This window comes from Penicillium oxalicum, chromosome VI (genome assembly GCF_001723175.1).
Source record: "Penicillium oxalicum strain HP7-1 chromosome VI, whole genome shotgun sequence".
In the NCBI taxonomy this organism is placed as follows: domain Eukaryota; kingdom Fungi; phylum Ascomycota; class Eurotiomycetes; order Eurotiales; family Aspergillaceae; genus Penicillium; species Penicillium oxalicum.
In genome coordinates this window covers 2,223,695-2,239,126 of record NC_064655.1, presented here as the reverse complement: position 1 = coordinate 2,239,126, position 15,432 = coordinate 2,223,695, and the positions used below count along the sequence as shown (strand labels likewise).

Sequence of the window (15,432 nt, the reverse complement as noted above, 5' to 3'; positions counted from 1 at the left end):
CCAAATACGATTATCACAAACAAAATCCCCAGTCTTCACCTCTCATACTCACCCGCTTTCCAGATTTCCCACTCAAACCCAAATACGAATCCTCCGTACTGTCGACCCATCCCTTCCACGAATGGTATTCACCATGCTCATACTGCTCAAGTACCTAGGTAGTATCCCGTCTCTTACTTATACACCTGCATACCTCCATGGACCCGATAAGCGCATCAAACCGCGTCCAACCACACTGGACGGAACTAAATCCCCCAACCCCCCCGGGGGGGGGGGGGGGGGGACAAAAAAAGAAAGAATAATTTCCACCAAAGCCGCGTTTGGCGCTGGAAGAAAAAAAAGATACAGCCGAGGCAGCCCCGCGCCTCGTGTGGAACGGAACATACAAGTGGTGTATGTTGAGTGAAGAGAGCCCAGCATTCAGTAGAAAGCTTTTGAATTCGCAGATGAGGTGGAGCCGGTACCGTGAATCGTCGGCCATTGCATCCGTCTCGGGACACTTCTGGTGTGTTTTGAATGGGTCCATATCCGATGTCGCTTGGGAATAAAAATTGGTGGGAACATACAGCAGAGAGCCAAGGGCAAAAAAAAGAGAGAGAGAGACTAATCATTGATATTCCACCGAGACACGAACTCGATCTTCACGGCGTCGACTCGGACCCGCGAGACTCGTCATCTAGAGAGAGAGCAAACGAATTTCTTTTTGCAAAAAAATAATAAATAATAAAAAGCCCCCAACGAACCGGTCAACAGTCGATGCTAGGCAGGATAGCCCCCGAAAGCCACAGTTCCATGGGATGCAGTGCGCGCGTGACATGATTATCGCCAGGATCCTCTTCGGTGTCTTGTCTAATTTCCCCAGTGACATCATTGGGTCGGGGGCTGTTTCCAGCCTAGAAGGTTCTTGGAAACTTCTTGGATCTTGCATCTTGCCCATGTGGTTCTTGGTCCAAGCGCGTGCGCGCCCGGGCGGAGATGATTTTCGAGTGCTGGGATTTGTTGAACTTTTTTGAAGAATGGAGTCGAGGGGGTTTGAATCCTTGAGAAGAATGGGTAGTATGTGATCGTCTTTTCTGCTATTCGGTTGGTACGGCAGATTGAACACGGGATAGATCACTGGCACCGGTGGGACCCTTTTGCGGCTGATGCCAGCTAAATCGGCCGTGGGATTGGTTCACAATGATAGCAGAAGCGTGGATCGGGCATTCAGGCACGGCTGGGATATGATAGTGGTACAGTCAAGTAGGCAGTGGCACTTGTGGGAGTACCACTGGAACCATACTATCTTGAACCTTTCGCCAGTAGAAGAAAAAAAGTACATACTGTATATCAAAGTCCAATCTCCTATTACTTACCATACGGACCGCTTCAACCTTACCCGGTTGGTACTTTAGGTATAAACCAGGGGGGGGGGGGGGGAGGGGGACGAAACACACTACGATCAAAGTTCAAAGAAACCCCCTACTACAGTTTACATAGAATGTTTAATTGTCTGTACTTGAATGTATTTATCGTGAGACCCTCCCCAATCGTCTCATGGCCTCCAGTCCCCCGGGATTTCGTTTCAAATTCCTTTCTCAGAAAAGGGGTGTTATCCAGCTTTACGTTCTAGAAATAGCTCCTGGACACTTGTCGCCCCCACCACCCAATGCGGATAAATTCGAAAATGAAAAGTAGAAAATAATATAAAATACTGTAAATATGTAAATAGACCCTCCTGAGGCTTGAATTGGAAACGTGTGGGAAATGGAGCCAAGCCCATCCCCCTTCGTACGTCTCAGCCACATCCACAGTGGGACTCTCTGATGCGTCAGGACGCGACTCGTGCGCGCAATTCGGAAGGATTGTGGAGCTCCGGACAGAGGCGGAATATCGATGATCTGCGTCCGACTCACTTGGTTTATAAAGAGGCTCGAAATGGGTATGCAGATGGGCAGTATGTCCACGTATCGTAGACCAGTGCACCTATAGATTGGGTCCATGCAGCTGATTTATATCATACCTGATATTTGAGGCACTTCCTTGGCTGGTCCAAGATCAAAACCGCCGCAGCTTTTACAGCTTGGGAATTATCAAAAACAATGAAGGATTGAAGCTATTCGAAATAATCTCTCAGTAACAAGGGAATCCAAGACTCACATGGCACTCGGAATCTTCGGAAAGTATATTCTCGGATTTGATTAAGATTAATCTGCACATCCTTTCAACCCTCGCGTCACCAGGGTAGATGAGATCCTTTTATGAGATGCAATCTTGTCCATACGCTCAATTTCTCGAATTATACTTTCGGGCAAAGGCTACCCGGAACAATCGGTCCGCCCTGGCTATACAGTAGTTTCAACGGTCGGCTAGTATGACATCCCATTGGGGTTGGAGTGAGCGCCTCACTCTTTTGATTTAGACATTAACACTCTCAACCTCAATCAAGCCATATTCCCAGGCGAGTACCCGCCGAGATCATAAGATTGTCTCGGAGAAATAGGAACGTCTAGGTCTAGACTCGAGATCTAATACAAGGAATCCATGTCTTCCCTCGCGAGGACTAAGTGTGATTGCTTCGATGGCTCTCTCAGTCCCAAATTAAAATGCCATACTCGGTTGTGCAGGAGAGAAATTCAAAAAAAAAAAAAACAAAAACAAATTCATACTTGAAATTTGTGTGTTCAAAAGAGCAGGCATTACGCAAGACATGGGAAGAAAGAGTTTGCCCTACTGTCGGTGAAGCTCAGCCACAGTGAGCGCCTCCTTCAGTTTGCGGCTGTACAGAAAGTCCTAGCTCTTCATGAGAAAGTGAGGCCTCAGCCGCAATCTGGAGCTCAGCCCTGAGACTGACAACCTGCGATCGTGCACTAATCTCAATCGGATCTCGGGTATTGGCAAGGAAGGCACGCGCCTTTCTGACGCAAAAAAAAAAGATAATACCCTGATAGTGGCCTGACGAAGCCGCAAGACTTTGAAGAAGTCTATTCCAGCCCTGAGCGGTATTCTTTTGCAGCTGACCTCAGGAATCAGATAACATAAGCGATTGCCTGCGCCTGTCGAACACTTTACGATTTATGCAAGTACTCATACACCTCCCGACTGGGATCTAGCTCGCTAGCGAACGGGATTACCCTGATCCTCACTTCTATCAGAGAGTGATCGGCCTGGCGCCGTGATCCGGGTCGCTAGGTAAAAGAACGAAGAATATCAAAAGCCACCAGAATCCACATCTACTGTGCTCAACTAATTGTACCGCAGTACTGGACTTCCCACTCGGTACTTTGATCGGTAATCGCGGATCACCTGTAAACACCAGCAGTCTTTTCCCTCATGACTCGCACCGTGGATGAACCGAGTCTTGACGATCCACCGGGGCGGTGATTGTGGACTGAACCGTGTGGGAGGGTGTGGACAGAACGACGATGACATGGCCACCGCGGTGCCACAATCCGATGCGGTACGTTCACTGCATCCTAGAGTGGATACAAGAGTCGGCAGACGAGGGATTCCGAGATCACACACAAAAAAGGCCACAATCTGGTAAAAGTGCCGATGCAAGGTAGACCCATCCCCTCCATGTACACGATCGGTGAAGAGATCGTAGACCGACTCGAGGGCCGGCGGGAAAGATGGTGAAGAGGATCCAGTGCAGTGTAGAGAGATCGAGACGGCGTGGGGAATGGGAAGGGGGAGAGTGACAAAGGTCCCACTGTTTGCTTAAATTTGGGATCTCCGTTTTGTCCGGCCGCGCTACCTTGGGAAGGGGAGCTTCCTGGAGTCCGAGAGGAGAGATCAAAACGGCCAGGTTGGCAGATTGGGGCAGAGTGACGAATTGATTTTTTGTGGGTTTTCTGCTTCATGTGGAGACCTGATTTCCTTCTATGGAGCTTCTGTTTCTCTTCTAGAAGCACGCTAGAAGGACGGGAGAAGGCTTGGCGTGTTCCATGCCTAAATTAAGCTGTGGGCACTGGGCACTGGGCCCTAGACGGGGACTGGGCTTACCAATCCGGAACGATCCCATTCGGCGTGGCAGAAGCGGAGCGGCAGCACTACTGTAAAGGGTCAGAGCCGAAGCCGGAGCTGCAGGTGAAGCTCGGGATGGAGATGAAGCTGGAGGAATTTCAGGAATGAACATCACGTGGAAATAGGCTCCGTCGGACGCATGTTTTGCCTCACTATCGCCGTGTGGCGTATTCATTTGGGATCTCCAGCCTAGAACCTTTTTTTTTTCCTATCTCAATTGATGGTGTCTTTCTGTCTAACCAGGAGCACAGATTGATGTAATCGGGCCAAAACGTATCGCCAGGAGTTGCTGTACAATGTACACTCTGTACAATGTGCGATCATGACACCGTTTCTCCTACAAGCCACGAGCGTGGAGAATTGGGGCGCCTCGCTGACTAGTGGGGGCGCGGTTGAGTGTTTAATTACCGGAGCTAAGACGGGGCCCACCTGATGTCTTATGTTCGTCTGCAATAAGACGAGATTCGCTCTGATCGGTTGGTAGAAGACGTTGTGTAGCCGTCCACCTTGAGGAGGACCGGTGACTGGTCGGTCGAAAGTTCACAGAGGAGTGGTAGGTGATTGGGTATACTGTACCTGTATTCTACTGCTTTTTCGAATGGCAATGGTACTTTTCGCGCCTCGGTCAAAGCTGTGTTCCGCCGACACACTGTCGTGTAATTGTGCACTGAGTAGTCAACTGGGAGTAAGCACTAGTAGTACACCGTCTAAGCTCCAAGGAGTATACATCGACCTGCCAGAGGCCCAAGCCTGTCAGAGGGCTCGGCAGATAATCTATTCAGCCGATCTGCCGATCGAAGAGAAGAAGAATGACGAAAAAAAAAATTAGGATCTGACCACCGTCCGGTGAAGCGGGACGCGCTTACCAATCTTTCAAAGTTCCGATTATCATGATCGTCATCATCATCAGATGGGAAGTTGAGAACCTGTCTTTGCCATGGAAAACGGGAAAACGGGACACGAAACTTGGGGACTTGGTGTGTCACGACTCGCGCTTCTAAGGCTTCACGCCTGACGGCTGGTCCCATCCCGAAAGGTCAAAGGATATACGTGCTTTACAACCCTATTGGCGAAGGCTCCATCATCACATTCCCTTTCAGGAAGAGCACGACGCGCTCCGGGCTCCAGCTCGTGGATGAGGGGCCCGAAAGTTGCCGGAGGACCCTCCCTTCTTAGTAGACTTCCATGGCCTCTAGAAGCACGAGGACAATCTTCCACGGCTTCTTTTCTCCACGTCGACGGTAGATTTCTCAATTGAAGCAATTCCACCGGATTCCCATCCCTACGAACCTGGTGGGTATAACGCATCCCCGAAAAGCCGTGTGCCGTGGTTCATAGCTCATGGTTGCCCTTCCCGTCCCTCCTGTGAGATCCGGCTCCGCTTTTTACCAGATCCGCCCAGAGGAAAGTACACGATGGCAGAGCTGGACACTGGCTCCCGGAGATGAAGGATGATCGTCCCTTGTACTTAGCAACCTCACGGCTTGTGATTCGAACCCGAGAATCGACCTTGTTTTTTTTTTCTTTTTCCTCATTGCTTTCGGCCGCATCTTGTGGTCCGAAACATAGCTCCGATCGGCTCAGTCGCCCCTTGAAAGAGGTTCCATTCCGCACGGCGGACACAGGATGACAGAATCCATGGTTCTGCCAACGGTCAGGCAGATATGTATACACAAGAGTAATTTTTTCCGAGAAAGAACCGGCCGGGAAGACCGATTCCAACTTTCTTGTATGATCCTACACTCCATTGCTGGACCGAGAACTATCACAGGCTGGATCGATGACTGTCATGATCACCCTGTAATCTCATTCGAGTATTGGTCATGAGTGGCGCGCACCATCTGCTACCTGATCTGGGCGCGCGCCCATCGAGATCGTTCATCGGATCAACCTGACTACCGTCCTCGACCGGCAATGATCTCGAAGAGAGCAGAACGCCTGGCCGGAGCTGAGACACTCAAATGAAATTCGGGATTTTTTCGTTCAAAAAAAAAAGAACCCAAAGGAAATTCCACTCAATGGCGCCGTAGCAGAATCCTGCTTGATTTGCGATCGCCGAAGAGTCCAATCGAAGTCAAAGGACACCGCCTTGCCCTGCAACTATCAATATGTTTAATAGCACAGCTGGAAAAACCCCCCTTTGTCTGCTAGAAATCTAAGCGCTGCCACCTCCGAGACCCTCACCTGGGAGAATCCTGCAATAATCACAATGGCTGAGGTGGACGATTTTCAAAAAAAACTGACGAGAGGATATAGGGACAGCGGGACCGAGGAGAGTATCAATATGGATACTGTGATAGTGTAGGCTAGCACCCGCAGCCCGCAGCCCGCCCGATCACTTCTTTCCTATTTAGGTAATGGTCTGGTTGAGTGACCACGTCCTCGTGGACCCGGAGTGCATTTGGATCCATTTCGGGAGGGTTGCCAACGTGGGTCCAGGTACCGTGTTGGGTACGCTGGAACGGGTACTGGAACTTGGGACAGGGAAGGGATTGTCACTGTGACCGAGAAGATGCCCCTGTTACACCGGTACTCCTTTGTACCAGTACACATGACCACCGAAAACAAGGAAATTGATTTTCCTCAACTCGACTGCAGACCAAATGCTCAACTCTCTCTCTCGACACTCCGCCCTCTCTCGGTCCAAGTGCGTCATTGTTCTGTGGTATAGGTCTCCCAGTCCCTTTTCCTGTTTCTCTCTCTCTCTCTCTCTCTTCCTCCACCCCCCTGGGCCCTCCCCTGGGCCCTGCCCTGGGTTCGCCGGAATTTTACGGTTTGCGCAGTGCTTGTTTCATACTGAGGCTAGTCCCCTCGTGCTAGTGGACTGGTTCAACCTCATGACCCAGGACTCGGAGGGAAATTGTTCGTGACCGGTTGACCAGTCCTGTGTCCTGGACTACCAAATCATGGCGTCCGTCACCGAGCATCACGGATTGTAGCCCGGTGGAAACTTAAGAATGCACATCTCCTTTCTGATTCCCCTCGTATCTGTAGCACATAATTCATGAGCGGGTGGCATTTGGATCTGATCCATTGTCCATTTCGAGGATTGTAATTTGTACGATATGGCCACGTACCGTCCATGCAGCAAAGCAGTAGCATCCCCACCAAAAGGGACGCTAGGGACAGGGGATTCGCATGTGGGAAAAGGAAAGGGGAAAAGATCCCACGTTGCAGTGGAGCCCAAATGACGGGGCCTTGCTTTCAGCCCTTCTGGTGCGGCCTCGTTTCCTTCTAGCGCTTCTCTCGAGGGTGTCCACTCAGGGGCACGCTAGATCTGGAAGCTCCGTCTAGTTCGACGACCCATGACACAGGGATACGGCCGATGTGGGGAAGAATCTCTGGAAAGAGGAGGCGTGTTTCTATTTCGAATGATCCCTCTGATCCATCAGGGAGAGGGAGAGAGAATGTGTGGCAGAGGAAAAAAAAGGATCCAAAGGGGTCCCAATACCACCCCATGGTGATGCGATCATAGGGGTGGAGGGAAACAGGCAAAAGGAGATGCAGCGTTGAGGTGTAGAAGTGACGGAGGGTTGGTACCTCGAGACGAGTCGTCATACCTTGCATCTCCTTATGATGGCTGTGAAGATCGCTCGTCGGGAAGTCAATAGTCTGCCTGTTCCCCATCTAGTCAGGGCCCGTTTCCCCTCGATCGTTTGTACGTGGTTCTCCGAAAATGGCCAGGAACACAAAAGGGACACTGTTTATCGATCGTTGGCCGCTTGAAGATCTGGACGGATCCCGTTCGTCTGAGTGACCATGCCCTTGTCTATCGCATCCGTCCGTGGGTGATCAGGGCGATGATCAGATCATAGCTTGGTATCCAACTCCTTCTCGAACCCACGGCGAAGGCCTCCCGGCGGACCGTTCTGCTGCATGGCGTGCGGTTCGTACGATTGGTAACGACCACCACATCTCTCCCCCTTTTGGTTGTCGCAGACACTCCTGAAACCCGGCTCCAGAGTCCAGGAGGTGGTGAGTTTCCCTGAGTTTCCCCAGACGGCAGAGACGACTCTCAAAAGAATGGCAACTTCTCTGAACCTCATGAAACTCCTTTGCAAATGGCTCAAAAAGCAAGAAAGGAAAAAAAAGAAAAAAAAAAGAGAAGAGAAAGGTCGGAAATCCAGAAATGAGAAATCATGCAAAAAGAAAAAGAAAATCAATAATCATCAAAAATCAACACCCAGCGTGACTACTGATCCTTATTCTTTCCTCTTTGGCTGTCTCTTCGATGATTATTATTATTTACTAATCTCTTTAATCTCTTTTTCTTTTCTTCCCTCGTTTTCTCGAACGATGGAAATGGACTCTAGGCGCCCTTTCAGTGGCACCTACCACACCTAAATTCCCTAAACGCCCAAACACCCAAACTTGATGCTTCGCTCCCCCAATCTCCCTCAAATCTTTCCCAAAAATCCTCAACTCGCTCTGCTTAAATTGATGCCACATCCTTGATTTTTTCCCCCTGTTCGGCCCTTTTGATAATTGTACCCTTTTATTAATACTCGACCGCAAGAACCGAGAACCCTCCAGTCCTCTTTTATTAATCGATTACCACCAGCCCAAGATACCATCTCCCTTCTCCTTTTACCAATCAGACTTCCTCTGCTGGTATTTCCCCCTCGTCCACCCCCCATTCTCCTTCCCAAACCCTTTCATAAGGCTGCCGTCCCTGCATCCTCACCTCCCGACACGATCAGCCCTTTCCGCCTGCTCCAACTGGACGATTCTCCCTCCCCACCGACTTCCCGCGCCTCAGCTGTACTCCCCCCCCCCCCCTCTCTCTCTCAGCTTCCTCTCTTCTTTCCTTTCCACCTTCCTCAACCTTTTTTTTCCGCCTGTACGCCGCTCTTCCTACTCTCCCCGGTAGGCCTTGAAACCCCGACTGTCCTCGTCAGGTCTCCGTGACCGGTTGGTACCCCCTTCTCTTCCCCCTCCCACTGGCTCTGTGCCTCGTGCGAATTCAAGCTGCATTTGGGATCCGCCGCGGCTCTGGTCAAAAGTGCCTGTGACATCGCTACCCGGCCGAACCGCGCTTTGTCGACCCTTGCCTTTGGCTCTTGATGCCCAACACCCTGCTCTGAGGAGTTTCCACGCGCCGGCTTTCAAGTACTGCCCCCCTTCACGGAGCACCCGTTGCGCTTCTCATACAGCACGGATCGCTTTCGCGTCCCGGCCGTCTCTCCACATTTAGCTGCGCGCGATCCCGCCGGGGACGAGGAAGTCGGCGGGTCGGCGCGCCGAGCGTTGCAAGTGCGGTCGAAGCTGCACGAGACCAAAGGAGCAGCCTTTGATGCATCGCCGCGTCTACATGAATTCCTTTTCTTTTTGGTCGCCGAGTCTAACATACTCTACCCGTCATAGGATCCCGCCGCGCTCCCATCCATCGGTCCCGTCGCGACCGCCTTTGTTCAGCGATCGCCTTCCCAGCCTGAATCATCGACGGTATTGACCGGGCGCACGAGTCAAGACGCAGCATCTCGAGATCACCTGCAACCCTTGATCCACGTAGCCTGTCTCGATCACAAAATTGAGTCTGGCCCTTCGAGAAACGACGCGTTACGTTCTCGAATTCCGCCACGAGGGAAAAGCCAACAAGGCGAAGAAAAAAAAATCTCCAGAGATCTACAATACGCATAAAATCTTCACCACGGCCTCCTTACAAATCCTCCCCAGTCGTGTCATGGACTTCACGACGATTCTCAATCGCAAGAATTCTGCCGCCGCTGCCGCAGCCGCCGCAGAAGCTCAACTACATCATCAATATATGCAAACCGCTCAATTGGGTCAATCCACCATGAAGGCGGAACCAGGTGCCTCTGATAATCCCGTCACCGCATACCCTCCTCATCCTCCCCCGGGCGTCTCCATGGACCAAGGATTAGCCGACTCATTCTACTACGGGCAGAACGCCGCGGCGCCTCCGCGGAATATGGGGTATGTGCCCGGAGGTTACGCTGGTGATTCGCAGATGCAGCAGCAGCAACCACCCCCACCACCACAGCAACAGCAGCAGCATCAGCAGCAGCAAATGCAGTCTGGCAAGCCCGGTGGCGATGCGCCTGCGAAGACATTCCACTGCGCGACTTGTAACAAGGGTTTCGCTCGACGCAGCGACCTTGCGAGACACGGTATGTTCAGACTATCCGGCGGGCTGGAAAACAAAAAAGCAAATGAGATTTGGGCGAAACATGGAATGACTGACGGGGAGATTATTTCTGGCCATAGAGCGCATTCACACGGGCATTCGCCCCCACGCCTGCGAATGGCCGGGCTGTGGAAAGCAGTTCATTCAACGGTCGGCCCTGACGGTTCACTCGCGAGTTCACACCGGCGAGAAGCCTCATATGTGTGAGCGATGTGGCAAGGTATGCCTTTTCCCTGGCCGGACTTCCAGCCGTCTCCTTTCGCGCGGCGGTTCAAGTACTCACGCGGCATCGTCACAGCCCTTTAGTGATTCCTCGTCCCTCGCCCGTCACCGTCGCATCCACTCCGGAAAGCGACCCTACAAGTGCCCGTACGCCAATTGCCAGAAAACCTTCACGCGCCGAACCACGTTGACCCGCCACCAAAACCATCACACGGGAACGATCGAGGAAGCGGCGGCCGAGACCGAAGCCAATCTGCGCCAGAACAAGGAGCGAGGCCGCGGTCCCGAGGGAATGTTTCCCGACCACGCCTCGATTCACTCGACACCCTCTCCGTCTCATCATCCATCCTTGTCTCCCGGAGAGCTGCCTCCCTTGACTATGCATCGCTCCGCCGATTACTACATGGGTACCGGGTCTCTTCCTCCTCATATCCGCGGCGACTTTGGCCAAGGCAGCCCCCGAGCGTCCCCGACGGCTAGCTCCCCATCCCTCTCGAGCTATGGGAGTGCGCCTCACCCACGGCCCTCGATGACTTCCAATCCGTATGGCCCGCCGCAGCCCTTGGAGCCTCCTGCAAACAGCGACCATCGCCCCAACAGCGTCAATGGTAGTCCCCATATGACCAGTCTGGGCTGGGCTTCTCCTTCTCATGGCAACATGCCTTCACCGGGATCCGTGAATGACTTTGCCTATCCCGAGCCCGGTCATTCGTCCTATCCGACTTCCATGCCTCCTCATATGTATTTCCCCAACTCCACCATCCGTCGTCCCAATAGCACTGAGCCGGATAACTACGAAACAAAGTCCCGGATGAATGAGCACACTTGGTCGACCGCGGTGTAATGCGGAGGCTACCATGATTGTGTCAGGGAGAGGGTTTTTTTTCCTTTTCTCCATCTTGTTTACGAACATTTCCTTTGTCATTGAAGAATAATGGATCCCCTCATCCTTCCGTCCCCCTCGTCTTTGCTCCCCCTCGATCACCACCAATTTGCTCTCCCATGTTACCTTGATTTTCCATTTCCTTTGTCAAATCGTTCACACTTGCATATTGTCATCTTTCCCCTTGACTCCTTTGATTCCCCGTGGAACCAACACACCAGGTTGTCCACACCCCCTCTGCGCGATTGCATCTTCTTTTATTTATTTTCTCTCTCTCTCTCTCTCTCTCACACGTCCTTCCACCGGCGTCCAGCTCTTTCCCCGTGTTGGATCAACCCCTCCAAACCCCCCCCCCCCCCCCTCTTGTCGGGAATCTCGGTGTATCTCACCGGAGATATGGTCTTCCCCCTTCTCGCCACGGCTTATTGAGTCGCTCACCAGCCCGTCAACCGCACACCACTGCACCATACACACACCATCCCATTTATGTCTTATTTCCTTTGTCTTCAGAGCGTGTTTGTGCGTGGACGGCGTGGGTTTACCGAGGAGGGGACCAGACGATGTAGGGGGCAAAGCAGCATCAATAGAGCGCAGGATTCAGGAATTGTTTTTATGGGCCAGGGCATTGTACTGGGTATTTCTTTTGGGCAGTTTTGGGGAACTCGGGCAATGTTGATGTACATTACCTCTTGTTCTATCGCTTTTGGAAGAAAGGCTCCATTGCGATGTGGTGTCTGGGTTGGCTTCTGGTCTCTTTCGAATCATGATCACGTTTTGGATCATGTGCGCCTGCTTTTTTTTTCTTGTTTACCTACAACTAATTCCTCACTGCGGTCTCTCGATGACGGCGTGGATCTGCATTTGCATTGGCATATTCTCCTGTATTATTTGACCTGCTTTCGATCTACACCATTGGTTAATTATTTTTTTTTACTCATGATTGAAACTTTTGTGTTATCCCATTGAATACTACTCATGTACAAGTCGACAGCACGTGCCTCGAGGCCCGAGGGAACTCCGTCATATCATGTCGGTATCAAGTCAATTTCCATTGCCACCGAGCCTTCGTGGTCAACATCCAATCTCTTGTCCGAGACGTCCGTATCGAGAAGAAACTTTGACCTCTGTGCCCTGGGCATCTATTTCAGCGTCGAGTCTGAATCGGGCCGCCAAGACCCGACCCTCTCTCACCAAAGAGATGACATCATGGGGTCCGGGATACTCATTCTGTCTACTGACGGGGAGATCTTGGCGATCGCTCAGGTTGGCTGTACGGTTGACCAAAGTGGTCCAGAGAACCAGGAAGGGGAATATAGAAACAGGCGTCCATGGACTAAAGAGAAGAAGACTAAGGAGTCTCTCGCCCGCCCCCGAAAAAAAATGGGGGAAAGGAAAATCAAATGATTTCCCAACACCCCATCATCAAGTTCATCAGCTAATAATAACCTCCCTTCAGCTGAGGATGGTACATATGGACTCGCAGAAACTGTGTCTCAAACAGCTGATCCAATCCCCGTCACGAGTCGGGATCTGTCTATGCCATGCAGGAGTCATCTTCTTTTCATCCCGCAATATACCGCAATAGCCGATTATGTTTGGCGATGGGGATCCTCTACCCTGTCGAGCTCGTGTACTTTGCTGCATGCGGTTCTGTTTTTTTTCTTTCCCCCCCGCGGCTCCCGTCCGCGTTTCTAACAAATGACCGATTGTACGGGAGATTATATTCAGATTCCATGTTATGAATGAGTATTGATTCCTTTGAGATGGGTTTGTATTTAGGTTTTTGTAAGATTTGCTTCCAGCTTGGTATGTCTTTTTTTTTGGTCGAGTGCATGCATATCCATTGATTGAGAAGAGAGAAGAGGAGGGGGGAGAAATGCAACTTCTCATGTTTGACTCAGTTCATGTCTCAGGTCCGGCGGTCAAATGACAGGTATTTGCATCATCGGTTTTTGAGGCGGACCTTGGACTGAAGTCGATTAGGTCACTATGTCGATGTCAACGGGATCAATGTGTAAATGTGTGTGTTTTTTCCCCAGATGAAAAACCAATTGAGAGGGTCAATCTTGAGACTGAGTCCTAGGAGAAATGAGAGAATGTGGTCTGATCTGGATCATGGACCGGGATGGAATTCCCATATAAATACCGATCTACTTCAGGTCGAGGGATTTATTGCTACAAAATCCACATACACACGAGAAAAAGGGCAAAGAAAGTGATCTGCATCACACCCTCAAGACCTACCGAGTACCTCACCTTATTCCAAATTCCTTCAAAGAAGAGAGGGAGGTGGGTTTTGGCTTGATTTTTCAATCTATCCTTTTCATCCTTTTGACCTCCAGACGAATAGGACGGGCGCAGTATCTCTACTGCGTAACGGAGAGTACTTCAAGTTTGGTTCATTCATCAATACTTGGAAGTCGATTCAGCTCGGATTTCCAAGTTCTGCGAGAAAGAGGCATTCAAAATGCAGATCAGGCGTATTTGCTTCCTCTTTTTCTCTCAGGCTGCTTTTGCTGGTACGTTGGACTCTTTTTTCTTTTCATTTTTATCCTGGCTTTTTTTTCAGTGTTCCTCCTCTCTCTCTCTCTCTCTCTCTCTCTCTCCATATTACTCCATCATCCCCTTCAAAATACCCAACTAACCACAAACCTCGATCGTTTCAGTCCCAACTACGCACGAAGGATGCGGTAACAATGCACCTTGCACCGGGACAAACCAGTGCACCACCGCCATCCTGGTGAATCCAACCGCCACAACAACGGTTACCACTTGCGTACCAGCTCCAACATGCCTGAATGTATACGGTGAGCCTTCCCTTTCTCCTCGTGGCTCTTGCCCTTCCACCAAAGAAAAAAAAAACACACATATTCCATCCATCTAGTTGCCTTGACTAATTCTTCTTCTTCCCCTCCTTTTCTCCAGCCGAATGCATCCTACCGGGCAACATTATCGGGAATTGCTGCTCGGGATACTGTGCCGCGCATAAGTGTCGATCTACCGATCAGAAATGGCCGTTCTGTCAGGAAGATAATGGGCCTTGTTTGACGGATGAGAATTGCTGCTACTCGTGGAAGAATAAGTGTGTGCGGGGCATTTGTACTCGGCCTTTATCTGAGGGTAGTAGCACTGCTACGGCGACTTCCAGTCCAACTTCTTATATCTCGGTTGACTAGCTTGGGATTTCTTGCGGACGGGTGGATGGGGTTGCTGTCTCGTGTGATGTGCAGATTTTGGGGAGGAACGAGGAATTCTATTTGATATTTCAGGTCAGGTCATCGTGCATACAGTGTATACGATTCGTAGATCGTGGGACCCGAGTCAGATGGAAGGTGTTGGATAAGGGAAAGGCTACCTCAGTATCCTCGCTATAAATCCAATGTTTATGTGTAATCGAATAGCTACCTACCTACTTAAGAGGACCTACAGTGGTAGGCATGTAAATCTAGTCAACGGGACCTCTCGCGCTCATCTTGCCTTTTCTCTCTCAATGCATTCCAACTCATCGTTTTACCAGATAATTCGGATCAAGTTGACAACGTTAAAAGGGACAATAAATGCCCCCCTTCTGCTCCTACACAAGCCCCCTTCAGATAAGAACTTTATATGTCGGGACGGCTACGGTGGAGATTTCCCCGATAATGGCGAGAAAAGGAAGATCGAGACAGCGGAGAGGTGCTAGGGAGGGTTGTCAAAGTGCGCGCGTAAAGTATTGTGTCGTATATGTTGAAGAGAGGCGCCATGTAGATCAAACGGATTGTCGGATCAGGCGTGACGAATTTGATCAAGGTTGAATGAACAATTGTCTCGCGCAGAATGCAAGGATTCAGAGTTGGAGGTCTAATTCTCTCCCGCTATGATCACCGAATGGGGTTGAAGATTAACCAAGGTGCTTCTGATCTTCTTGGCGGCACTTCAAGGAGACACACTTCGAGAAGTGAAAGACAGCCGAAATGGCTTTTTTTTATTCAAATAGCGATAAGACCATCTCTACCTGACCCCTTGACCTCGTGCGTTTGTCTTCAATTCAGTCTTAAAACAAAAAAGCCATCCGCTTTCGAGTCGAATGATACAAAACCCGAGGATATTGCTTTCAAGCCGACCAATCATATTCCTCCGCGAAGCATTCCAGCCATGATCAAAGTCTCGAGTTTAAACATGGTCATCTCATTCT

The 15,432-nt window shown here is 50.6% G+C and overlaps 4 protein-coding genes across 4 annotated transcripts; 3 read left to right on the top strand and 1 right to left on the bottom strand.

The window, feature by feature from the left end:
* Positions 1-1,805: 1,805 nt before the first annotated feature.
* On the top strand, positions 1,806-1,955 carry POX_f08067 (uncharacterized protein; the record flags this gene model as incomplete). Its single annotated transcript, XM_050116850.1, has 1 exon — positions 1,806-1,955. One exon carries the CDS (start codon positions 1,806-1,808, stop codon positions 1,953-1,955), a length of 150 nt encoding a protein of 49 aa, XP_049966989.1.
* A 1,928-nt stretch (positions 1,956-3,883) lies between these two features.
* On the bottom strand, positions 3,884-4,180 carry POX_f08066 (uncharacterized protein; the record flags this gene model as incomplete). The annotated part of the gene is made up of 2 exons (XM_050116849.1): positions 3,884-3,930; positions 3,985-4,180. 2 exons carry the CDS (start codon positions 4,178-4,180, stop codon positions 3,884-3,886), a joined length of 243 nt encoding a protein of 80 aa, XP_049966988.1.
* Positions 4,181-9,688: 5,508 nt separating this feature from the next.
* POX_f08065 (uncharacterized protein) lies at positions 9,689-11,219 on the top strand (the record flags this gene model as incomplete). The annotated part of the gene is made up of 2 exons (XM_050116848.1): positions 9,689-10,136; positions 10,234-11,219. The coding sequence occupies 2 exons, from the start codon at positions 9,689-9,691 to the stop codon at positions 11,217-11,219; spliced, it is 1,434 nt and encodes a 477-aa protein (XP_049966987.1).
* Positions 11,220-12,233: 1,014 nt separating this feature from the next.
* On the top strand, positions 12,234-12,662 carry POX_f08064 (uncharacterized protein; the record flags this gene model as incomplete). The annotated part of the gene is made up of 1 exon (XM_050116847.1): positions 12,234-12,662. The coding sequence occupies one exon, from the start codon at positions 12,234-12,236 to the stop codon at positions 12,660-12,662; it is 429 nt and encodes a 142-aa protein (XP_049966986.1).
* Positions 12,663-15,432: the final 2,770 nt, after the last annotated feature.